At 39.4% G+C, this 23,812-nt stretch overlaps 1 protein-coding gene and 1 long non-coding RNA gene across 4 annotated transcripts; one reads left to right on the top strand and one right to left on the bottom strand.

Moving 5' to 3' along the window:
- Positions 1 to 494: 494 nt before the first annotated feature.
- Positions 495 to 3,731, bottom strand: LOC105027551. Of its 2 annotated transcripts, XR_002197010.3 has the most exons (4): positions 3,607 to 3,731; positions 2,998 to 3,434; positions 1,569 to 1,679; positions 495 to 1,342 (listed from the first exon to the last, which is right to left on the bottom strand). It is a non-coding gene; the product is annotated as an uncharacterized LOC105027551 (long non-coding RNA). The 2 variants fall into 2 exon arrangements; XR_004575986.1 differs by having other exon boundaries at positions 2,998 to 3,731.
- Positions 3,708 to 23,595, top strand: zswim7 (zinc finger, SWIM-type containing 7). 2 transcript variants are annotated; one of them, XM_020048542.2, is made up of 6 exons: positions 3,708 to 3,725; positions 4,244 to 4,346; positions 5,514 to 5,535; positions 6,181 to 6,283; positions 19,715 to 19,819; positions 22,683 to 23,595. In XM_020048542.2, the coding sequence occupies exons 2-6, from the start codon at positions 4,271 to 4,273 to the stop codon at positions 22,800 to 22,802; spliced, it is 426 nt and encodes a 141-aa protein (XP_019904101.1). In that variant the 5' UTR covers positions 3,708 to 3,725; positions 4,244 to 4,270; the 3' UTR covers positions 22,803 to 23,595. The 2 variants fall into 2 exon arrangements, with proteins under 2 accessions (XP_019904101.1, XP_010897986.1); XM_010899684.3 differs by lacking the exon at positions 3,708 to 3,725 and adding an exon at positions 4,050 to 4,124.
- The last annotated feature ends 217 nt before the right edge of the window (positions 23,596 to 23,812 follow it).

Below are 23,812 nucleotides of genomic sequence, written 5' to 3'. Positions count from 1 at the left end.
TGCAAAACCTTGGTATATAAAAAAAAAAAAAAATCTACATAATTTTATGCACACTTTAGCACACTCAGCTAATTCAGCAATTAACCAGGCCACACTCTTTACCTCAATCTTAACCTGAGACAATTCTTGCAAAACAGTTGTTGCCTTCTCCAGGGCATCCATCTCCAGACCTTTTTCCCCTCAGTAGCGCCTGCCACTTCTGCTCACTGCTCTACTCACTGCTCTGCCTCTCCTGCTCCAGAAGCCTGGCTCTGGCCTGTCCACGCTCCTCCTCAGATTGACACTGGGCTGCAACAGTATGGCAGACCTTCTCCACTTCAAAAATGTTTTTGGCCAGCTCAGTATTGCTCTTGTCCCAGGCGGTTTTCTCAGCCTGCCTTCTCTCTTCTGCTTCTGCCAACTCATTCTTGAGCTGGTCACAGGAAGTCTTCTCGTCTGTCATCTCGTTGTCAAATGCCGCCATCTAACCTTCAAGCTCAGCCATGAGTTGCTTGAACAAAATCCTCTTCACCCGCCACTCTTCCACTTTGACCACATTAACCTTGTTCTCTTTCCTCGGCTGGTTTCAGACAGTCTTAACGGTCTCCAAATTGAGCTTTGTCCTGGCCAGGTTATTCTCCAGCTCAGTTTTCAGCACCACCATTTTGCCAGCTTGATTCTTGTCTGGTCATGGGCAGTCTTCTCCTTTTTCAGAGCTCTGGCTAGCTGAGAGGCCCTGCAGTCGTCCCGCTCCAGTCTGGCCTTGACATCCTCAATATCCTTTTTGAGTTTTGATGCTCTGGTCTCAGCCTCGTCTTTAATGTTAAGCTTTAACTCCATACATTTTAGAGAATTATTCAGCTAGTATTCAGCCTATTCTCTCAGCAGATTACATTTTTCTGCCAAGCCTCTCTTCAGCATAGAGACACTGACCTCCAACGCTTCCATTATTTTCTGCCACTTGTGAATTGCCCTCTGCTGCTGTACTGTGCTGCACTGGCCTGGCTGTTCCTCTAAAGGGCCTTGGTGTTTTCCAGTTTCCTGTCCAGAAGGGAAGCCCTGGTTTCACCTTCCTGATGTCTGGCCTTGACGTGATGCAGCTGCCTCTCCAGGAGGGAAGCCCTAGTCTTCTCCCTCTCCAGGTCCTTCTCCAACGCAGAGGCCCAAAGCTCGACTGTCTCAAGCTCTGTCCTCCATCCCTCCTCAGCCTCCTTCCCCTGCTGATCCCTCAGCACACTCATCCTCGACTTCCACTGAAGCTTTTCGGCCTCAGAGGCATGTCTATACTGGTTCTCCTTTGACAATGTTGCGGGAGCCACACTCGTAGTGCTGGTGGCACCACTAATCTGTAGGAATGGGAACACTGAAAACATGGGAGAAACATATAAGAAACAAAAGAGAACACACAAGAACGGTCAGGGGACCCTTCGTTACTGTACGGTAATCATGAATGAGCCCGCCACACATAACTGAATCGCTATTATTAGCACAGTACTTATTAAGCCCCGCTCAAAAGTAGTGAAGGGTGTAGGGAATAGGATTTCACTTTGAACCCAGTCGATTGTATATTGTGTTGATGATGCACTAACAGGGTGTTGATGGGTTGTAATCTGGAGGCCTCCGAGACGTCCGGGTTCGGTCTCTGTCATCATGGTCTCAGGTGGTCCTGTCCCACCCAGCGTGTCAACACTACCACATCCCTGTAGGAACAGAAACATCCAAACATTACCGGAGTCTGAAGTATGTTAGGGCAGTTTGGAGTATTTTGCCCTCCAGAAATTACTGTAGCTATGTGAGGTCTGTGTTCCAAAGTGCTTTGTCCCTTGCATACAGAGATTTCCCCGGATTCTCTGAATCTTTTCATGGTATTTTGTACCATAGATAATGAGTTCCCCAAACCCTTTGCAAATGACATAATTAGTTGTATGATATTCCACCAGGTTTAGTTTTTTAGCATTACACAACTTTTACAGTCTTTTGTTGCCTCTGTCCCAACTTTTCTGAAACATATTGCTGGCATCAAATTCAATGTGGGCTTATATTTTTCAAGAAACAATAAAATGTATCAGTTTCAACATTTGATATGTTGTCTTTGTACTATTTTCAATTAAATAAAGGGATTCAATGATTTGCACATAATTGCTTTGTTTTTATTTGCATTTTACACAGTAATTCGTTATTGTTATAAATACTGTTGGAATCTTGTTTACATGAAGTGTGGCATGTGTTGTGTAGGTGTATCGCTCGGTGGGTTTGGTAGGCCTGTCTGAGTCAAAATGTCCAGGGCCATTTTTCATTCCCAGTCCGTCTGTGATGAGCTCCAAATGCTGACTCGGGTCCAAATCTCTATAGCTGATGGTCAACTCCCCGAACCCTATAGCGCGGTAACAATGGTGGTGATACTTTCTTTTTAGTGTTTTCATAACTAGATCTGTTGAAGTTGTCACTGGACTTAGTGACAAGTGGCTTTGTGCTAGCTAACGTGAATAGGAGCAGCATGCCACATTGTTTCATTTGCACCATTATTTCCCTCACTGTTGGCTGTTGGACAAGCGAATAGTGAGTTCCGGACTGTCCACTTATCTGTCACCAACTGAAACTTTCACTGGGTCATTAATGTCATATTGGACGCATCTTTTGCTTTGGAGCTGTATGGGAACAGGTTTTCTCCTGCCATTCACTGTGTTTATCCTTAGAAATTCAATAGCGTCCACAAGAAGTGTGCCATGACAAGAAAAGTTCTATATTCGGAATCGGGGGAGGATGGGCTTGAATCTACGGCTTTTAGTTTTTCAACATGTTTAGCAAATTAACGCGCTAATAGACGTTATTGAATTTTTATATCATTATTAAAAATAATCTTTTGGAAAAACAAAAAATTATAAAATATTGATTGATACATTGAAAAGTGTTGATTGTAGTTCACCTTCACCTGATCAATAACCCATAAATGTCGTTGTCCTAAATTAGTTGGTTTTGATGGGTGAATATTAATGTCTATAATGAAACTAACTTTACCTCGCTTCTGCCAGCTTCTGTATGTGGAACCAAAGGAGGCCTTGGCTAATTCAAGTCCCACGACGTTGTGAACCTGCTGTGCACAGGCGGTCTGCAGGTGAGCTGATGGACTTCGATGGTTACAACCAATGGGAGATTGATCCAGTTCATAATGTAAAATATGGCCTGGGAACCTTGTTAGGATACATGGCATCATGAACTCTGTGAAGTACCAGATGATGTTAGACCAAAACATGTCGTCCACTACCAAATCTCATTCCCAGACACTTCATATCCTTGGGGACAAGGTTAGCTTCTACCAGGAAGCTACAACTCCATTGTTGGATATTCCAACACAACAATGATTCAAAGCATTCCTCCCGATCCACAAAAACGTCTCACTGACCACAGAATCAAGCTTTCGCAGTCACCTGTTTTGAGGGGAAAAACTGACAGACCTGTGGAAATTACAATCAAAAACGTAAATGCCCTGTTATTTAGAAATAGTTTGTATACGGAAATGTTTGGCTCCAGTTGGCCAAAAATATATAATCCCCCCAGTCATGATGGTAGCGCCACCTCACAACCAACGAAAACATTAGTGGGAGGCATTCTTGTAGATTGATTTACCTAAAAGAGCTGGCTCATTTGACTTCCGACCGTGTCTTCGTTTACAATTCGTAAAAACAGAGTACAATGAAACAATTGCAAATCACCAATCTAAAGGCAAAAAAGTAGTCTACAATTATGTAAGAGCATGAAAGACTCGTTCGAAAAAGTTAAATATTATCTATCCTAACCTCGCCCAGTCTGGGATCAAAAGTATGCCATGTCAGTCCTATTAGATTGCCTGCTATTTCTTTTTAAATAATTGACGTTGATCTGGAAAATGCGATGCAAAACAAATGTGCACTATCCACATTATTTGTTGTTTCTACCGTACATATATGCAAACTTTACTATAAATAATTTTGTATTCGAACAAAATCCTGGGGAAATTAATCGTTCCTTTTAAAAATTGGATTCCGTTCGCGAGTGACCTATCACTAGAAAGAATAATTTGGAAAGGTACCCGGAAGTATTAGCTACTATAATTCAGTTTCTAACTAGCGAACCACTGTAAACAACTCAGTACTACTTTGAACAATGTAGGCTATATTCCAGGATTACGTATCGCGAATGTCTAATATATGACAGGAATACCCGTGGTTATTTTTGAGCAGTAGTTAAATAAATTACTTATGTATTGTGTTGGTTTTTCCTATAGTTCTCTGTCGTACTTGTAGGTTCTGAGATGACTTCATTTTTACCCGCAGTGGCCGAACAACTTTTTAAAGAGGTTCAGAAGACATACCAAGAGAAAACGCAAAGTGAGTTGTAGTTTAAATAAACATTAGTAATATAATTAATTCCCCAACGACTCAGGTAGAGACGCATGCTCCAGACAGCCCGAGTTGCCGGATTCATAGCCTGAATTTGAACAATCACCACTAAAGCTGCAGACTCCTCGGCAAACCCTCTTAAATTATATTTCTGCTATACAACTTTATCTATAATCTTGTCCGAGGCCATTTTGCCACGCACACTGTCATTAAAAAATCGCCAAATTGATCCGGGAAACGCTTACATCTGACAACACTGCGCAGCCAGCCCATGGCACTGTGGGTCTTTTGGTAACATTTGGCTATGTTTCCTGTTTTTAAGGGCAACGCATGTTTGTTCGAAATTAGGCTCTTGGGCTGAACTGCTCAATTAATTGTATAATTAATTATATGCTCCTAAACATTTTGGACAAAGATTGAAATCTAACATGTTGGTTATTATGTAGCTTTCCTTTGTCTTTCCTATAAATTATTACTATAAAAATACATTTGCTTGTTAAATCTGAGATTTGCGTAGATTCTGGGAACTCTCCCTTACTGTAACTTGTTGACCACTCAGAACATCACTCGGCCTGGTTTGTCATCACAGTAGACTATATTTGGTAGTAGACAGTACTTGTGTGATGGCCTCTCGGTCAAAATGAATACCTCTAAATATTGAAAGACTTAGTCATTAAACAAATATTTCCACATGCAGATGGATAACCTGTATTTTTCATGTGATTATAGTATACCCCAAGTTAGCCATTAAGCGATCGCCAGTGTCTCACAAAAGTATTCACTCCATGGATAAACTTTCATTATGTTCGTTCGACATCCTGGTTGTTTGTACACGTTTTTTTTTCTGATCATGGATTCACTTTGTTGACTTTTGTTTTCACCCGTTTCCCTGGTTGGACAATATGTATTCTTATGAGATTTTACATAGATTGACAGTGTACAGTGCAGGTTTGATTGTACATTTCTCAACAGTGACACCATATCACGTCTTCATTTGAACTAATGGTAGTAAAGAAAATTGCAAATTCACTTTCAATTTAGCATTGCCTGAGTAATTATTTACCGTTAATATCCTATAGCGTAGGCTTATAGCCTACTTTAAAACCAGTTTAGTAAATTCTAACTCCATCACTGTTCGTGTTTTTTCTTTCACAGTTCCTGATGACCTTCTCATTGCGTAAGTATTACTGTAACTTTTGTCTTTTTGACCTTGGTTCCATACCCTGTCTATAGACACACATTTGACCAAGAAGTCATTTTTAAAAGTGGTTAAAAAAACTCCACCACTAAAATCTAAACAAACTAAAGGCCGATGTTTATAGTAGTGATACTATTTATAATAAAAACCTATCACATCATTGAAACTGAGTGAGTATGTATGTTTTTGGAATGCCAGGGAAGTTGGCTAGTGGGTGGCCTTTTATAGTGTGTGCTTTTAAAAGTTAGATGGAGATGCTGTTACTGTCATCCAGACAGACTTGCCCTTTCCTGTTGGTTGGTTGTTGGGTTAGGGCTTTCCTGACCTAGGTTAGTGGAAGCTGTGCTTTGGCCTTTTAAGGCTGTATCTTGCCCTGTCTGTTTTTAGTCTATGGTTTTCCTGGTATAACACCTGTTTTTCCCTATTCAGTCATGTCGAACATAGTTTTACTTAGCTTATTGGCTGTGTATGTAAAGAATAATGCCACCAGGCTCACTGTCAGCCACTCCCCAACTCAGCGGTTTGTTTCATTCCAAGTGTAATTCCAAGTGCTTTGGTAGTATGTCCAGAGCCTTAATATGTTGCCTTGCCTCTGCCTGTTCCACACCCCTGTTTCTGTCCCAGGTTGAGGTTTGTGTTTGGCTCCTGTGCCCTACAGGCCTTGGACCTGGTTGATCAGCGTTCTGTCACCTGTGTGTCCTCACCCAGTGGACGGCGAGCATATCAGGTAAAAATCCGCTACAAGCGTTCTCCAACAGTTTAATACCAGTGACCAGTACCCCAAAATGTTATGACCAGTACCCCAAAATGTTATAACCAGCACCTTCCCATTTTCCCTAAATGTTATTACATTTTTATGCTGCATCAACGCAACAAAAAATAAATGTACATGCAATATCTGCATAAAACAGGCATCAGAGTCTCTGGCTTCATTAGTACATTAGACCCTTCATCAGAACGCTAGCACCGTATTTAGGTTTCTGAACCTAAAGTCTCAAAGAAAACATCAGTTTTATCTTGTAGCCATTATAAATTGAGTTGTTGGTCTTATGTATATGTTACATGCGATTCCCTGATACACGTTCCCGGTTGACCAAACTACCTGTGTGGCCCTGGAGGAGACTCAAAATATAATTTGTGGCTACTCACTGTTGACCGAATTGCTGATCTACTGTGGCTACAGGTAGAAATTTGGTTTAGCGCTGGGCACACAATACTCACGCACACAATCACCAAAACAGACGTGCATACGGGCATAGTCACTTACTGTAAATATGTATATGACAATTATCACTTGGTTAGCATGGTGTTAGGGAGCCATTGTGGGGGACCGTTTCCCCTGGTCTGAAGGTCTAATCCCAATGCACCAGGGCGGTACAGGGGACATTACCCTTCGTAGGGTACCTCCTTTCAGATTTGTGTCCTGACTTTCTCTTCTCACAAACAAATCCCAGGGCACTAAGAATAGGGTTATTATACCTGCTCAGCTGGCTGCATTTATAATCTGACCCTCATGGCCACCTGATCATCCCCAGCTTCTCATTGGTTCATTCATATCCTCTCCTCCCACCTGTAACTGAAGTAAATGAAAAAGTACTAAATGAACTGCAGTTAATGATGGAAGTGCCCCGGGATCAGAACGTCAAGCATGTCATATTTGTAAATTTTTAGTGGCTTTGGGAGAGCCTTGAGTTAAATTGCAACAAATAAAAAAAAAACTGTCAGTCATTATTTGAGGTTTTCTGGTATTATGATTTATTAAATACCATTTCTTGTTTTAACGCATTGTAGAGATGAAGAAGTAGTATATTCTTAGTTTATTCTAGACACCCTAATCAGAAGTTTTGTCTTCTCAGCACTTCATTCAGAATCCCACGACCATCCCAAGACCATATTACTGTTGTGCTTTTTCTTGTAGAAAACACCTAAACCAGATTAATTCTCTCCCAGACTCCTTTTAGTTCATGTCCTGTGTGGTTTATGGCATGGCCTTTCCTGTCCTGTCAGTGTCATTCTGTTGTTGTCATTGTGACCCAGTTTTCCTGTTAAGGCTTTAGACATCCTTAATAAAATGGCGCACAAAAAAAACGCAATGAGAATGAAAAAGTGTGGTTTCTATTTATTTTTAGAATAAATTGCATAATAGTTTTCATTCAAGTTTTTGGTAATTTAAACCAATCTGCCCAGTGGACTAAAAAATAAATAAAAATAAACTTTTGTCAATTTTAACAAAAAACAATGACACTTACATAATTGTAACCAAGGAAAGATGTGATGTTGAAAAAAGTGTTGCTGCAGTTATGAACCAGGCAGTCTACTGCGGTTGGTGACTTCTGAGGTGAAATGATGTGGTATTTATTAGAGATTATGAACCTATAAATTCAGGGATTAAAACCTTCAGCTCAACAGGTTTACCTGCTATGGTATCTGCCGTTCCATTTACTGGCCCAAAACTCTTGACCACTAAGCTATTTACTGTATATTTCCTCTGTACAGATGTACAATCAGGCCCTTTAACACTATGACAGTTTTATTTTCTTTAGTTGAGTGATGTGAATAAGTAGTGACCTCTGACCTGGTGACCTCTGCCTGCTATCCTTCTTGTTTCCTAAAGAAGGTTAGGTAATACTGAGGTGGTGATAGACTGGGGTTTACACAATGACTGCCCACCCAAACCCATGTCACAAATTTCTCACATCCCTCATCTCATTCTCTCTAAGTTTGTGTTTTCTCACAGTATGCTATCTTCCAATATCTTTTGGATAACCTATCTGTCCCATTCTGATTTCTGCCTTTTTCCTTTAAACTAATCTCAAAGGAAAATGTTTATTTTTGAGTAAATATCCTATAGTTATTCACTGCAATCCAGTTTACTTGGCCCAGTTTACTTGAGAAAGCATTGGGACACATCTTGATGGAGTTTGTTGTTGTGATTACCAGGTGTTCATTTAGGTTAGTGTTGCTTAGTTTTTTTGTGGGCATACTGGGTAATTGAGAATCAAGATTGCCTCGGATTCAGTAGTACACATTCTTTAGTTTTTCTCTTCCCCATATTTCTTACCCGGGGGGGAATATTTAGTCCTTCTGAATTGAACTTAACTCTTCATGAATATTTTTTCCCCCCAGGGCTTTTTAATCAACATGTCAATTGTAATGGGCAATACAACAACTACGTAACCTGGGGCAAATGTCCAAGTGGCACAACATTGAAGGTTATGGTGTTGTTCATTATGTAGAATTGTCCCAGCATCTGCTTCCTAATTTTCTTTCATTTGACAAAACTCTAAATTAAAACCAGAGTTATTAAAAGATGCACATTGTTTCATTGAACAAATGGAAGTGTTAATGTGTAATATGACCACCTGCAGAATCCCATGTCAACCATAGCCTAACAGCCCGAGGTCTGTATTACCCTAGATAGCCTTGACCCGGTATTTTGAACGAGCTTGTTTGACAGAGAAAAGAGGCTGATAAATAAGACTCCTCTTCTTTACCTTTTTTCTCCTGTGTTCTCATCTGCCGTCACTGTTTAATTTTTGTCAGTGTGAGGTTGTGCGCGTAGTACCTAATTATCTTTGCCTAGAGATATTCTGTTGCACATGTACCACTGCAGCATGGGTTCGAGTCTGGCCTAATGCTGTTTCAGCACACTCCAACCTCTGTTTTTAATACTTTAATATATCTTTCAAAAAACATGCTCCCCCTGTCTCCCATGCTCATTCACATTTACAATGGTGACGATTTAAAAATGATTAATTAACTCTTTTGATTGATTGTACATTGCTTGAGCAATATTGACTGGATTGATTTACAATACGATGTAAGGCATTTAGCGCCACTTATGTAATACATATGAGGGAGCTGTTGAGGACAGGAGGCCTATTGGTGATTGTTGAAAACTAATTTAAAGCACAACATACTTTATTTCCCAATGCTAAATAAATGTGAGTTGTCCTAACTGTTCTCTCTATGGTAAGATTTTCATACTAGTCAAGAGAAAATAAAGAATTATGGCATGCATTCACTATGTTATTGTATTGTACAGTATACTTAAATGTCCGAAAAATAATATTTTGGGTTGCATCGTTGTATTTCATGATTTGTCATTGTATGTTTCCCTGAGGCCTGAAGGGATGCTTTTGACAGGTAATTAGGGGAGTTTCAACATGCAAACAGCCATGGTCGTGCATGTTTACTGAGTCTGAGAACAAGTGGTATTAATCAAAGGTAATTTCCTTTGTGAAACTGATGTAGGACTGTTTGATTAATCCCACTTTATGCATGTTCACATTCTTAATTCCATTCGTAAGTACAAATGTAGTGTTGTTTCCATGCAGTACTGATGAATGTGTGCTCTTGTGAAGCGTCCTTTAAAGGGGAATTATGTAGAATGTATCCATTGTAATATAAGTAAATGTCCTTAATAAGTCTGCAGTAATTGTGGAATTTTAGTGTTTCACAACATTTACTCACCACAAATTATTTCCAGTTACTATTATTACACAGGTGTTATTTCCAACCAAAAGCACCCACTAAATAGTGTACAGAATCATTGTGCCATTGAAAATGTGTTTTTAAATATTCCAAAAAATCTCTTTTACAGCTTTTGTAGCTGTTCAACCAAAAGTTCGAAGTGGGAGACATTACAGTTGCTTTTAATTAGCTAATTTGTTACTGTAATTCAGCTATCGTCCAAAGGACGGGAGTAAATTGGGGTTATCCCCTTTAATGCGAATATTGTTTTTACGTAACGTTTAAATAATTCAGTGTTTCCTGTTAACACATTTTTTGATACACCGTATCTTCTTTAGTATCTGATATTGTAGGTGGGTCTAAAATCCAAAATATTTGTCCCAACATAAAGACAGTGGGGTTAAGTATTTGGAATATGATTAACAATTATGCATATACATTTTGCTCTCTACAGTTGCCTTTCCCCTGTAAGGATTAGACCTGATATGTAGCAACATCCACATTATACATATGTATACTGCAACTTGACTCAGAAGTTTCTGTCTCACATTTGGGTACTTTCCTGTTTTGGTAATATTTTCCACATTACTGTATAATGAAAAAAAAAAAGCATTCATAGGGCTTTTTTTGTTTGTTTGATGTAAGAAACCCAGGTCTGGGGGTGTTCAGATTTCTGGTAACTGGGAAATTCAGGACTGGAGAAATAAGCGATGTGTGCCTATCTATTATGTTGGTTACAAGATCTTCTTAAAGGTGAGAAAATGTCTGCCATGATTTGTCTTGGTTTTAGCCATTCCATAAACCAACCCTGCATTTTCCATGTGGGTGTCTAGACAAAGGCACACATTTTACCCCTTTATGACAAATTCTGCCAGATTATCCATGTTATGAGAATCCTTTACGCAGGATGCATCAATGACTCCTCGGATTGTTGTAACTTTCCGAAAACCGGTCCTCCCTGATGGGCTGTAAATTATAACTGAGACTGGCAGTGACGGGCTGATGACAAAGCCATAACCCTATCCTTGGAGCGATCTGGCAAGTAACAACTTCCTTCTACTGAAAGTAGTCCCGCGAGAACCCAGGATTCCTACCATAAAAATAAGGAAGCTAACTCCAGTCTGTTCCATTTGCAAGAACTTTGCACATTGACATCCTTACTAAATGTGGAACCCCCTGCTCTGAATGGGACACCTGCCAAATAGTGGAAGGAGAATACTAGGAAGTGTTTAAGTGTTTTTTTGTGGGATCGTCCTGTTGGCTTTGTGGGTTGAATTCAGCAGTGGGAACACATTCTGAAATGCCCGCAGAGGACAAAACAGCCCAAATGTGAGGTGGTTTTCAATTACTCTCATGCTTCAGAGAGGTGTCCACCAAATTCTGCCTGAGGGCACATTCAGGGTTTCAAGGTTTGAAGGGCCGTACTGAACATTTCTTGCCATCAACATCAGTTAAAATAGGCCCCTGTCTTTTGGCTCAGGCATAGTCTCTTTACCTTTATTTTATGTGTTATCCGGCAAGTAGATTGAAGACCAATTCCAAGTTACACAGACAAAAACATATTACTCAGAATAATCTGTATACAATAGGAGAATATTTTTTTAATGACAAATTAATTATACCATCCGTGGAGATAAAGATAGACATTACACGATATATTGTGCTACATATAAACAGATAGATTAGGTGCTTAGATAGGTGTTCACCACATGACACCATATCCCATGTCTATGAAATCACGTTTACATGAGCATGATTGGGCGGAGGCAGGTATAGGTAATTTCTGAATTTAAAAGCCTACATTATTTAGGAGCATTTGGCGAGACGATATGCAGTGGAACTGTGCTCAGTACCGAGTTCAACTAGGCCCCAGCATTGTCTACATTGTTGACGTATACTGAGAACAGCTCAAGAATTGAACCCTAAGGAACACAGTCGTTATAGCTAGAGGTTTAGGGAGCAGGCCCTCAGATTTTACACACAGTGAACAGTCAGATAACTAATTTTCGAACCAGGCTAAGCAATTCTCTGAGGACCCAAGGCTGTTGAGTCTATTGATTAAAATGTGATGGTTTACAGAGCCACAGGCTTTGGCTAGTTTGATTAAAAACAGCTGCACAGTACTGCTGCTTATGTACAGCAGATATGATGTTATTTAGTACCTTCATGGTAGCTAAGGTACACATGACCAACTCTAAAGCCTGATTGCATCGCAGATAGAGTATGATGGCAGTCAAAATGGCGGGTTATCTGTTTGTTTATCAGACATACAAACATTTTAGGCAGGACATGGTAGAAATTTAGCAATTTTAGTCTAACTTATCACACTTTGAAGAGGGGAATGTCAGCCGCTGTCTTGCTTTTATTCCAATGATAATTATCGACATGTAAAGTAAAAAAATCTGAGAAGATTCATGTAGGGCAATCATGATTTCTACACAGTTTGTGTGGCTCGGACTCACAACTGCATTTTAGCGCTGGTTTGTTTGTAAAAGAATAGGATGTTTTCAATGTCTCTTTCATATAATTTCTTTGCTGATGAGATGATAATGTATTCATGACAGACTGTATATTTGCACTGCTGATTTGATAAATAGTGAGGACAGCAAATATTTGTAAATTCTTTCAATAAAGTCAGTAAATAAAAAAACAGCAGGCAATCGAATAATTAGAACAAGATGAGATGTAACCTATTTGAATGTTTATTTCACATTCTATAATAATTCAAGCCTATCTTTTCGGCTTTTACTTTGGAGATTTGCAATTTTTTCATTGTTTTTGCGTAATTTTTAACTAAGAGCCGTTCAGGAGCCAAATGAGCCAACTCTTTCAGAGGAACAGAGTCAGAAGAGACAGCCCACCAGAAATACTGGGAATACCCATCATTACTACATTTGTCACTTTTTAAATTAACTCCAAGAAATAACAATAAAGTGTCACTTTACTACAAATGAGTTGTTTTATGTTTTGGTCACTGAGAAGATAATTTAGGGGGAATTAGTCGACTGGGGAATAATGGAGTCTATTTTTGCCATGTTGAGAGTCATTAGAGATGAGTAATGCTGTGAATTAATGCCCTCATGTATCATCTTCAGTATGGGGTTTGAGCTGGAACAGTCTGTATGGCCAGGAGTTGTTTTCTTCCTCTAGTCATCCAAACTTTATAGCTACAGGGTTTGTTGGAGTATGTCTGTAGATACCACTGGATTTATATATACTGAATAAAATATTTATTTAGAAATACTTCTTCCTTTGTTCCTCCCTTGGAACAATCAGAAATGTTGGGTTAGATGGAAACAAAACTGGTCCAGCCAATCCATTATGTTGCATCATTTATTCAAAATAGAAGAATCAATTTTTGCGGACGCTGATATCCAGGGTGAGTCAGTTTCAACACATTAATCCAGGGTGAGTCAGTTTATATCACATTTATCCAGGGTGAGTCAGTTTATATCACATTTATCCAGGGTGAGTCAGTTTATATCACATTTATCCAGGGTGAGTCAGTTTATATCACATTTATCCAGGGTGAGTCAGTTTATAACACATTTATCCAGAGTGAGTCAGTTTATAACACATTTATCCAGAGTGAGTCATTTTCTGCACATTTATCCTGGGTGAGTCAGTTTATAACACATTTAGTGGGTCTCCGGTACTAAAACTCATTTTTAAATGTATCTCCATCATTTTTGGATGCCTTTTTGTGTTCATGTCCTCTGCAATAGAATTGATTACAAAGGGAACTGATATTTGTCACAAACCACATTTTATCACCTTCTACTTGCCTTCCTCTGTCATACTGTTATTTTCCTCTCATAATGGGTTTGTTTCTCTTTTATCTGATGCAAGACAGCATTCTCATTCTCCTTGTGCCTCAACTCTTTCTCCAGTTAATGTTAACTCTCCCAGCTGTTAATGTTAACTGACCTTAAATATTTATGGTCCTCAAAATCTCAATTGTCCTGAGAATGTCCTGAACCTCCCTGACCAGGTGTCAATGGGGACATTTGAATTTTTTGATACCGTATTGCTTGACACATTCACTAAATTTGTAATGAGTTCTAAACCCACAAACTGTCAGCTAGACCCGATTCCAACAAAATTACTGAAGGAGCAATTTCCTGTGCTAGGTCAGCCAATGTTGAACATAATAAATTGCTCCCTTTCCTCCAGATGTGTACCAACCTCATTAAAAATAGCGGAAATTAAGCCTCTTCTAAAAAAATCTAATCTGGATCCCGACATAATAAACAATTATAGGCCAATATCGAATCTCCCGTTCCTCTCAAAAATCTTAGAAAAATGTGTTTCCCAACAACTGAAGGCCTTCCTGAAGTCAAATAACATTCATGAAATGCTCCAGTCAGGTTTCAGACCCCATCATAGTACTGAGAGTGCACCCGTGAAGGTAACAAATGACCTTCTAATTGCCTCAGACAAAGGTTTTGCATCCGTCCTGTTGCTTCTTGATCTTAGCGCTGCTTTTGACACTATTGATCACTCCATTCTCTTAGAAAGACTGGAAACCCATATTGGGCTACATGGACATGTTCTAGCCTGGTTTAAATCTTATTTATCTGAAAGATATCAGTTTGTTAGTGTGGATGGCATATCCTCTGACAAGTCAAAGGTATGCTTTGGTGTTCCTCAAGTCTCGGTTCTGGGCCCATTATTGTTCTCACTATACACTCACCTAAAGGATTATTAGGAACACCATACTAATACTGTGTTTGACCCCCTTTCGCCTTCAGAACTGACTTAATTCTACGTGGCATTGATTCAACAAGGTCCTGAAAGCATTCTTTAGAAATGTTGGCCCATATTGATAGGACAGCATCTTGCAGTTGATGGAGATTTGTGGGATGCACATCCAGGGCACGAAGCTCCAGTTCCACCACATCCCAAAGATGCTCTATTGGGTTGAGATCTGGTGACTGTGGGGGCCATTTCAGTACAGTGAACTCATTGTCATTTTCAAGAAACCAATTTGAAATGATTCGAGCTTTGTGACATAGTGCATTATCCTGCTGGAAGTAGCCATCAGAGGATGGGTACATGGTGGTCATAAAGGGATGGACATGGTCAGAAACAATGCTCAGGTAGGCCATGGCATTTAAACAATGCCTAATTGGCACTAAGAGGCCTAAAGTGTGCCAAGAAAACATCCCCCACACCATTACACCACCACCACCAGCCTGCACAGTGGTAACAAGGCATGATGGATCCATGTTCTCATTCAGTTTACGCCAAATTCTGACTCTACCATCTGAATGTCTCAACAGAAATCGAGACTCATCAGACCAGGCAACATTCTTCCAGTCTTCAACTGTCCAATTTTGGTGAGCTCGTGCAAATTGTAGCCTCTTTTTCCTATTTGTAGTGGAGATGAGTGGTACCCGGTGGGGTCTTCTGCTGTTGTAGCCCATCCGCCTCAAGCTGGTGCGTGTTGTGGCTTCACAAATGATTTGCTGCATACCTCGGTTGTAACAAGTGGTTATTTCAGTCAAAGTTGCTCTTCTATCAGCTTGAATCAGTCGGCCCATTCTCCTCTGACCTCTAGCATCAACAAGGCATTTTCGCCCACAGGACTGCCGCATACTGGATGTTTTTCCCTTTTCACACCATTCTTTGTAAACCCTAGAAATGGTTGTGCGTGAAAATCCCAGTAACTGAGCAGATTGTGAAATACTCAGACCGGCCCGCCTGGCACCAACAACCATGCCACGCTCAAAATTGCTTAAATCACCTTTCTTTCCCATTCTGACATTCAGTTTGGAGTTCAGGAGATTGTCTTGACCAGGACCACACCCCTAAATGCATTGAAGCAACTGCCATGTGATTGGTTGATTAGATAAATGCATTAATGAGAAATTGAACAGGTGTTCCTAATAATCCTTTAGGTGAGTGTATATGCTGCCTCTGGGCAATGTAATCCGAAATCACAATGTAAATTTTCACTGTTATGCTGATGACACACAGTTATATATTTCAATGAAGCATGAAGAAACCCCAAAATTAGCTACTTTGGAAGCATGGGTTTCAGATATAAGGAAGTGGATGACAGATAACTTCTTGCTCTTAAACTCAAGAAAAACAGAAATGATAGTTTTAAGACCCAAGAAACAAAGTGTTGTTAGCAGATCTCACCGTGAACCTCGACGGCTGCATGATCATATCCCAAAAAACTGTAAGAAAACTTGGCGTTACCCTTGATCCTGACCTCTCCTTTTATAAAATATGTCTCAAGAGTTGCTTATTTTCATCTTTGAAACATTGCAAAAATCTGAAACTTTCTATCAAAAACTGATGTAGAAAAACGAATCCATGCTTTCGTTACTTCTAGACTAGATTACTACAATGCTCTTCTTTCCAGTTACCCTGAAAATCAATAAATAAACTTCAATTAGTGCTGCACACGGCTGCTAGAATCCTAACTAGAACAAAAAAAATTTAAAACATTACTCCTGTCCTGGCGTCCTTACACTGGCTGCCTGTTAGGGTTAGGGCTGATTTTAAGGTTTTACTCTTAACCTATAAATCAATACATGGACTTGCTCCTACTTACCTTGCTGAAAAGCCATACATACCTACACGTAACCTACGATGGCAAGATGCAGGCCTTTTAATTGTACCTAGAATTTCTAAACAAACAGCCGGAGGCAGGGCCTTTTCTCATAGAGCTCCACTACTGTGGAATGATCTGCCAATTAAGGTTAGAAATGCAAACTCAGTGCAAACTTTCAAGTGTCTACTAATCTCTACAGCACGGTTTATGATTAAGTGTAACCTGGCCCGGGGGCGTGAAGGTGACCAGAAGGCTTGATACTGTCCACCCTTGCTGTCTTGCCAGGTGGGCTCTCGTCGCCGGACCCCCCCTGTCTCAGTCCCAAGGTCTTATGCTGCTATACTATTGTGCTGCGGGATTGGGTCGGTTCTCCTTCCCCACTAAGTTCTCCTTCTCCACTATAAATCATTGTTGATATGAGGAATGCATTTTCTGAATTTTCCCAGTCTCCTCCCATTTTAAACTTTAGGAGGACATGAGGTCCTGGTCCACACCTGCGGAGTACCTGGTTTGGGGGCCCCGTTGCTGTCCCTGTCCTTTTCCATCTTGTCATGCTTCTGACCTAGTCTAAATTTAAATAGACTCTGGATTTAGCCCACATGCATTTATTAATTATTCCAATTGGACTCTTAATATCTCACTCGGCACAGCCAGAAGAGAACTGGTCACCCCTCTGAGCCTGGGTCCTTTCTAGGTTTCTTCCTAAATTTCGGCCTTCTTTGGGAGTTTTACCTAGCCACTGAAATTCAACACTACTGTTGTTTGCTCCTTGGGGTTTAAGGCCGGGTGTTTCTGTAAAAGCACTTTGTGACAACTGCTGTTGTAAAAAGGGCTTTATAAATACATTTGATTGATTGATTGAATGTTAACTCTCCCAGCTGTTAACTATCCCATCCTACTTTCCAAATATTGTAACCGGCATCCATACCCACTGAACACCAACCAACACTGGACCTCCATGGTCCTGGCCTTGATTTCTTTTGTCATCTATGTTTAACAAGTTTTGACTGCACAGTACTGTGAGTAGGGGACTGTATACTTACTGTGTACAAAACAGTAAATTACAGTGACGAAACAGCATAGTTGATAGCAATAGAATGCAATAAAATACTCTATAGTACAGTTCTTTACAATACGATACATCAAGAGCAATAGTCAAACTCATTTAATGGAGTGCGGTGTCTGCATGGGTTTTTTCTCCTACCTTTTACCTGATAAAAAATTCTGTTCACTAATTAAGTAGGAACTCACCACAGCTAGTTGTCAAGTTTTTAATTGGACACCAATTAAAATAACAACCAAAATAAACACACAAAACAGGGAATGTTTTCACTAGAATTTTGTGATACCCAATTGATACCCAATTGATATTCTCCGATATGAATAGTTTTTCTCACTCACCCGTCAGCATTATCTTCTGAATTCCATGCTTTCAGTGTCACTGGACCATTCAAGCTTAACTAGTCAAGCTGAACACTCTAGTCATTTATCCAACAAGTGCCCTTGAAAATGTCCTTAATGAGCTTTAAACCTTGAAAAGCACATTTTCTGAAGGAAGCACACCTAATATATCTTCAACCTCCTGATGTCTCCTTTTGATACATTTCTACCCATCTTTTTCTTTCAATTATTTTCCTCTTAGACTCACTCTTTCACAGTCCTTTTTGTATGCAGATTTTTTGTCTTTAAACCTACTCTCCTCCCGGTACACACTTTGCCACCCATTCTTTTTTTTTATCCCCCAATTTTCTCTTTCTTTGGATGACTTTGCCAACCACTTTGAAAAGAGGGTTGATGACACCTTTATTAGAATATCTCCTCTCAGGTGGTGAAACGCATCTCTGCTTGAATGTTGGCCCACCTCAAGCTCTATGTTGACAACACAGAACTACTCTTCTGCTGCTGGGAAACATTGGTGTGACTCTGGGGAACACCCTGTTGTTCTCTTCTGATGTCAAGGCAGTGGCTACATTCCTTATACAGGAATCAACGCAGGTCCTAATCCAGGCATCTGTCTCATCACGTCTAGGCTACTGCAAATGTTTGGTTGGCTGTTTGGTTGGACTCTCTGCTCATGCTGTCAAAAATATCTAGATCTCCAGTTTGCCAACTGTTCTCAACATCGACTGAAGCTAGGATAGCTAGGACTTACCCATTTTCTGAAAACTTCTGAAACCCTACCCTTTTAAAGTATCCAAAACTCAGGATATAGTGGATATATTGGAGGTTACTGGGATGTGTTGCATGGATTCAGGACATGTTAGAGGTAGTGTGATGTGTTGCATGGACTCAGGACATGTTAGAGGTAGTGTGATGTGTTGCATGGACTCAGGACATGTTAGAGGTAGTGTGATGTGTTGCATGGACTCAGGACATGTTAGAGGTAGTGTGATGTGTTGCATGGACTCAGGACATGTTAGATGTAGTGTGATGTGTTGCATGGACTCAGGACATGTTAGATGCAGTGTGATGTGTTGCATGGAGTCAGGACATGTTGGAGGTCATTCCTCATGCTACTTTGGCTGATCTGAATGTGTGGAATTAATTCTACTTTTCACCTGTTTTCACCTATTAATTTGTCTGCTACATTAAAGGGTGACAGCCACTCGCGTCTAACCTGGTGTGTATAACAAAGAGTTATCAATGGGAGGGGTGTAAACCCCAGGGTGTCTTACCTAGCCCTTCTCCAGAAAGTGATTTAAGAAGACGATGCAATAGCTTAATCACAGGAATACAATCAATATAGCGGCAGCATAAACCTCCTCCCCTCTCTCTAAACACACAAATGAAACGTGTATATATATATAGTCCATTCAGTGATTGTTCAACCATGCCCCCTTGATCACACATATTTGACACACCTGTGCTCACTCTTCATGGTATTTGAGAGAGACAGAGGCAAAGGACACGGAACCCCAACCACATACCATGCAGTCTACTCATGGAAAGGGCATGTAACATGGCTGTTCTGAACGTGTGTGGAATCTTGTGTGATCGGGTACTCGGTGGAGACAAGACTACAATGAATTACTTGTTTGAAAAATGCCACAGTTCTGTATATATATTTTTTTCATCTCTGCCTTTGACTCATACTTGTAGTTGTTGTGTGTTCTGTTTAAGGTGATGGGAGGTTCGGGGCTGTTGTACACCTGCTACACCTACTGTCACTACTGCCCCTGCCCAGCCTTCAGCTACACAGTGCTGAGGAGGAACGAGAGCCTGCTGGTGAGCACACAGCTACAACAGTGAATTGACCACATTGCTCTAATCTTTTATGTGTTATCCATAGAGGACATAGTCAGAATAATGTATTTATCCTTAGTAAAGCACAGAGTTGCAATCAATAATATGAGCACTCATGAAAATGTATTATTACATTATTACCATTATCATGTCATAATTAATAGCACACACACCCATAATAAGTTATGGTAGCACTTGATAACTGTACATAAAGCATTTATACGTAGTTCATAATTAATGAATTATTATTTAATCAATCCTCAAACTTTTATAAACGTAAGTATTTTGTGAGAAACCATTTAATTTGTACATTGAACAAAAAAAATCTCTGCAGGATCCTGATTGTAAATGGCAACAAATAAGGAAAATTTGTCACTCTACTTTCTTTCATGTATAACAAAAGCCTGCTCCGTAAATGTAAGCTCACAAATCACACACAGACCAAAATAATAATAATAAGAGTGGTGCTGCTAAAGGTATGTCTCTCAACTGTTTTAAAGAATAACACCCTGTTGAACCAGGGTGAATATTAAACAGTTATGACAATTTAAGATGCAACTGTCTGGGAATCCTAGTTGAGGTAATTAAATATTAAAATTACTTTTTGAAACACAGCAAATACACCCCGAAATTAACTTAAAACACACCTCTTAATTCTCCTGCAATGTCTGTATGAAATGTGCTTGTTGCAATCATTGGAGTAAACATTTAAGGGTGACCATTTAAACATTAACAGATTATTTTCAGTAAGAACACCACAACACATCCTGCATTTCCTATGCTCTAATATGTTTTACATCAGGTTTAGGCTCTTAATTGTGGTTATTTATATTCTGGCCAAGGTCAAACCTAGGTGCCAACCTCTGTTCAATGCTGTTTTGAGACCTGAAGGAGCATCATGCTGGAATGTCTACCAAGGGCATCATTTTAGGAAAAAGTATACTAATAGCGCAAAACATGAATAAATTTTTTTGGGGTATAATTATCCCAAACTTTAAATGAGGCCTTACAAACAAAGGTAGCTAATTATTAGTGACTGGTCATTAAATAGCACATTTTAATTGGAAAAAGGCCAAATAAAGTAGGAGTATTTAGTTATCCTTTCTAAATGCTTTGTTGTGTTATTAAGAAGTGCTACCAAATGTATTATAAATTAACCGAGTACACAACCAAGATTCATTAATAACAAACTGAGAACACTGCCCAAAACTACAGCCTCCTTACTCCTACACTCTCACAGAGACACACATCTGATACATGGTCAATTAATGCTCTTTGTCTTTGGTCGTGCATAGACGGTTTTCAGTGACACTGAAGTAACACTGAAAACAGTTACTGAGCAGCCAGGCGATAACATATATCGGTCTGTGTTTCTAGTTGAACTGTTGCTCCAAATATCTGTTTTTACCATGAAATAATCTTGGCTCCTATCTACTTATTGCATAAGGACAAACCCAGTCCCTAGATAGGCAATGCTAAAATCAGCCTGAGAAAGAGTCAACTACAAAGGGCCCGCCATGCATATTCTTCCAGTCTGCATCTGCAATTAATGTCCCCCAGATAGAATATTGCTATTGTAAACCAGTTACCAACACAGAACGGAAAAAATAAAATGTTCTGTTATTCTTGTCTGCAGAGTATATTAATACACTGCACTGTACTAATGTGGTCTTCCAGAAATTATAGTCCTTGTTTTTTTTGTAGTAATTATTTTAGTTTGTTTTTTAAATGTAATACAATGCCCTCCAGAATAATAGGGCCTCTTGGTAAAAGACCCCTTAGCAAAAAAGGTGATATCGCTGTTGTTTCTTGTCTTGATCTTACGGTACACTTGAAATTAAAGAAAGCTATCCTTTAATAGGGGTAACATTGGAGATCTGAGACCATTCATCCATGCAGGATCTCTCGCTTGTGGGCTGTCATCTTCAGCTCACAAGTGTTTAATGGTTTTACAAGGGATAGGGATGGCCATTGCAAAAGCTTGATTCTATGCTCAGTGATTATTACTTTTTTGTTTGGATCTGGAAGAATGCTTTGGATCATTGTCCTGCTGAAGCATCTTACCATGACCCAGTTTTAGCCTGCTGGCTGAAGCATCTAGACTTTAGTTTATAAATCTCCTGTTATTTACTAAAGTCCATGATGCCATTTAACCTAGCAAAGGTTCCCAGCACCTTTGGATGCAAAACAGCCTATACATCACATCGGGGAGTAGATTTCTACATCTCTTTTTGTCACGGCAAACCCACCTCTGATGTTTCTGGCCAAAAAGCATGTAGGTATTTATTTATAGCCTTTGCTAAATTGTGGAATTTGGTGTGTCTTCGTGTCTGTCACCTAATATTTATACCCCATTGAAACAGAATTCAGGTAAGACTACAGTACTATTCAGTAAGGTTTACTTAGATTTAAAAAATGGGAAGACGAGATTCATAATTTCTATTGGTGCCAATAATTGTTCCACTTTTTAGCAAATAAATATTTTTCAGCCTTAATTAAAGGTTAGATTTCTCTCATTTTGCCTAGTTAGATCAAGCTAGTAAACAAAAATGACTTCTTCACAGTAATTCTGCTCTGCTTTACCAAGTGGTCCGATAATTCTGAAGGGCACCTACAATTATGCTTTGAAGAGGACTTTACCACATTGACAAATATTGACACTGTGAAGGCATAATAAATGTAATTTCCCAATCATAACTCATTATAATAATGTAAAGCTACCTGAATTTCAATGTGTTACCCACAGAAAAGAAAGACTTAAATGAGCTAGCTAACAGCTAAACTGTCTTACACACACACCATTGTAGTGTACTGTGATTTCCTAACCTTCCTCTTCCTATGTCAGTGCAAGCACATCCTGGCTGCCTACCTGAGTCAGGCCATGGGGTTGTTCCAGCAGGAGACCCTGTCTGACCAGCACATGTCCAACATCCTCTCTGGGAGAGCAGCAGCCACCGACACATAGACCACCAGATCCTAAATGTTAAGCACCAGACCCCATGTCACTGATCCAGACTTACATGTAAACCACCAGATTCTAAATGTTAAGCACCAGACCCCATGTCACTGATCCAGATTTACATGCAGATCTCAGCTACAGAGCCAAAGTAAAGACATGAAGAGCACAACCAAGCAGGAATCTGGTGGAGCGTTTGTTTAAAAGGCAAACTGTAACTATTGCATGGTCTTCTCCAGTCATTCTGCATGTGTGAAGATTACTTTTAGGCCTTTAAGGTTGTTGTCATTTTGTTTCTTTCTGGTCTATAAAACTCAAACTGAACAAATGTTTTTTGTGTTTATGTTCTTAATCCTTTGCCTGAGAATGGAACTTTTTTGACATTATTTTTAGTGTCCTTTTTGTTTGAGACTACACAATCACTTTTTGGCAGGGGTTGGCTGCAAGCTTGGATCATTTGTCCTCTCAACATTTTGAACAAATAAACATAAAAATTACCAGGGATTTAATCAGAATCACTTTTGGGCCTAGTTGATGTCAAGTTGTAGTGTACAAATATCTTTTTTGAAGTATGTTCCATCCATATGCCTGACAAAAAACAGCCTGTGAATGTAGTTGCCTACTTCTGCTCAGTTTTTTGACTGCTGGACATTTTTCCTAGTCCTTTAGTTACAAGAGAGTACAAAGATGTTTATGTTGTTCAAGGAGTATAAATATGTTTTTTTACATTCAAGTTATTTGTGTATATATAAGTTTGTTGTTGATAGTAAAATAATGAAATAAAATGAATGGAAATTGTTGAATGGGGGATTGAAATTGTCTTGCGTAATTCATTGTAAACTCTTCCTGTAAGAATATAGAAGTCTGACATGTAATAATATAAACATATTTTATTACCAAAATCATTCACCATACATACAGTGCCTTCAGTTTCTGATCCTTCAGTTTCTTCACATTTCTTCGTGTTATAAACTTATTTTATAATTGATTGCCATCAGTCTACAAACAATACCCCATAA

The sequence above is a fragment of the Esox lucius genome, chromosome 7, assembly GCF_011004845.1.
Source record: "Esox lucius isolate fEsoLuc1 chromosome 7, fEsoLuc1.pri, whole genome shotgun sequence".
In the NCBI taxonomy this organism is placed as follows: Eukaryota; Metazoa; Chordata; class Actinopteri; order Esociformes; family Esocidae; genus Esox; species Esox lucius.
Note: the sequence above shows the minus strand (reverse complement) of the source record. Positions and strands in the feature narration are given on the sequence as shown.

Excerpts from the sequence above, each read along its gene's own strand:
- zswim7 (XM_020048542.2), top strand. The coding sequence starts at position 4,271 with ATGACTTCATTTTTACCCGCAGTGGCCGAACAACTTTTTAAAGAGGTT. Across the intron at positions 5,536-6,180 it reads CCTGATGACCTTCTCATTGC|GTTGAGGTTTGTGTTTGGCT; the intron begins GTAAGTATTACT and ends TTTCTGTCCCAG. Across the intron at positions 19,820-22,682 it reads GGAGGAACGAGAGCCTGCTG|TGCAAGCACATCCTGGCTGC; the intron begins GTGAGCACACAG and ends TTCCTATGTCAG.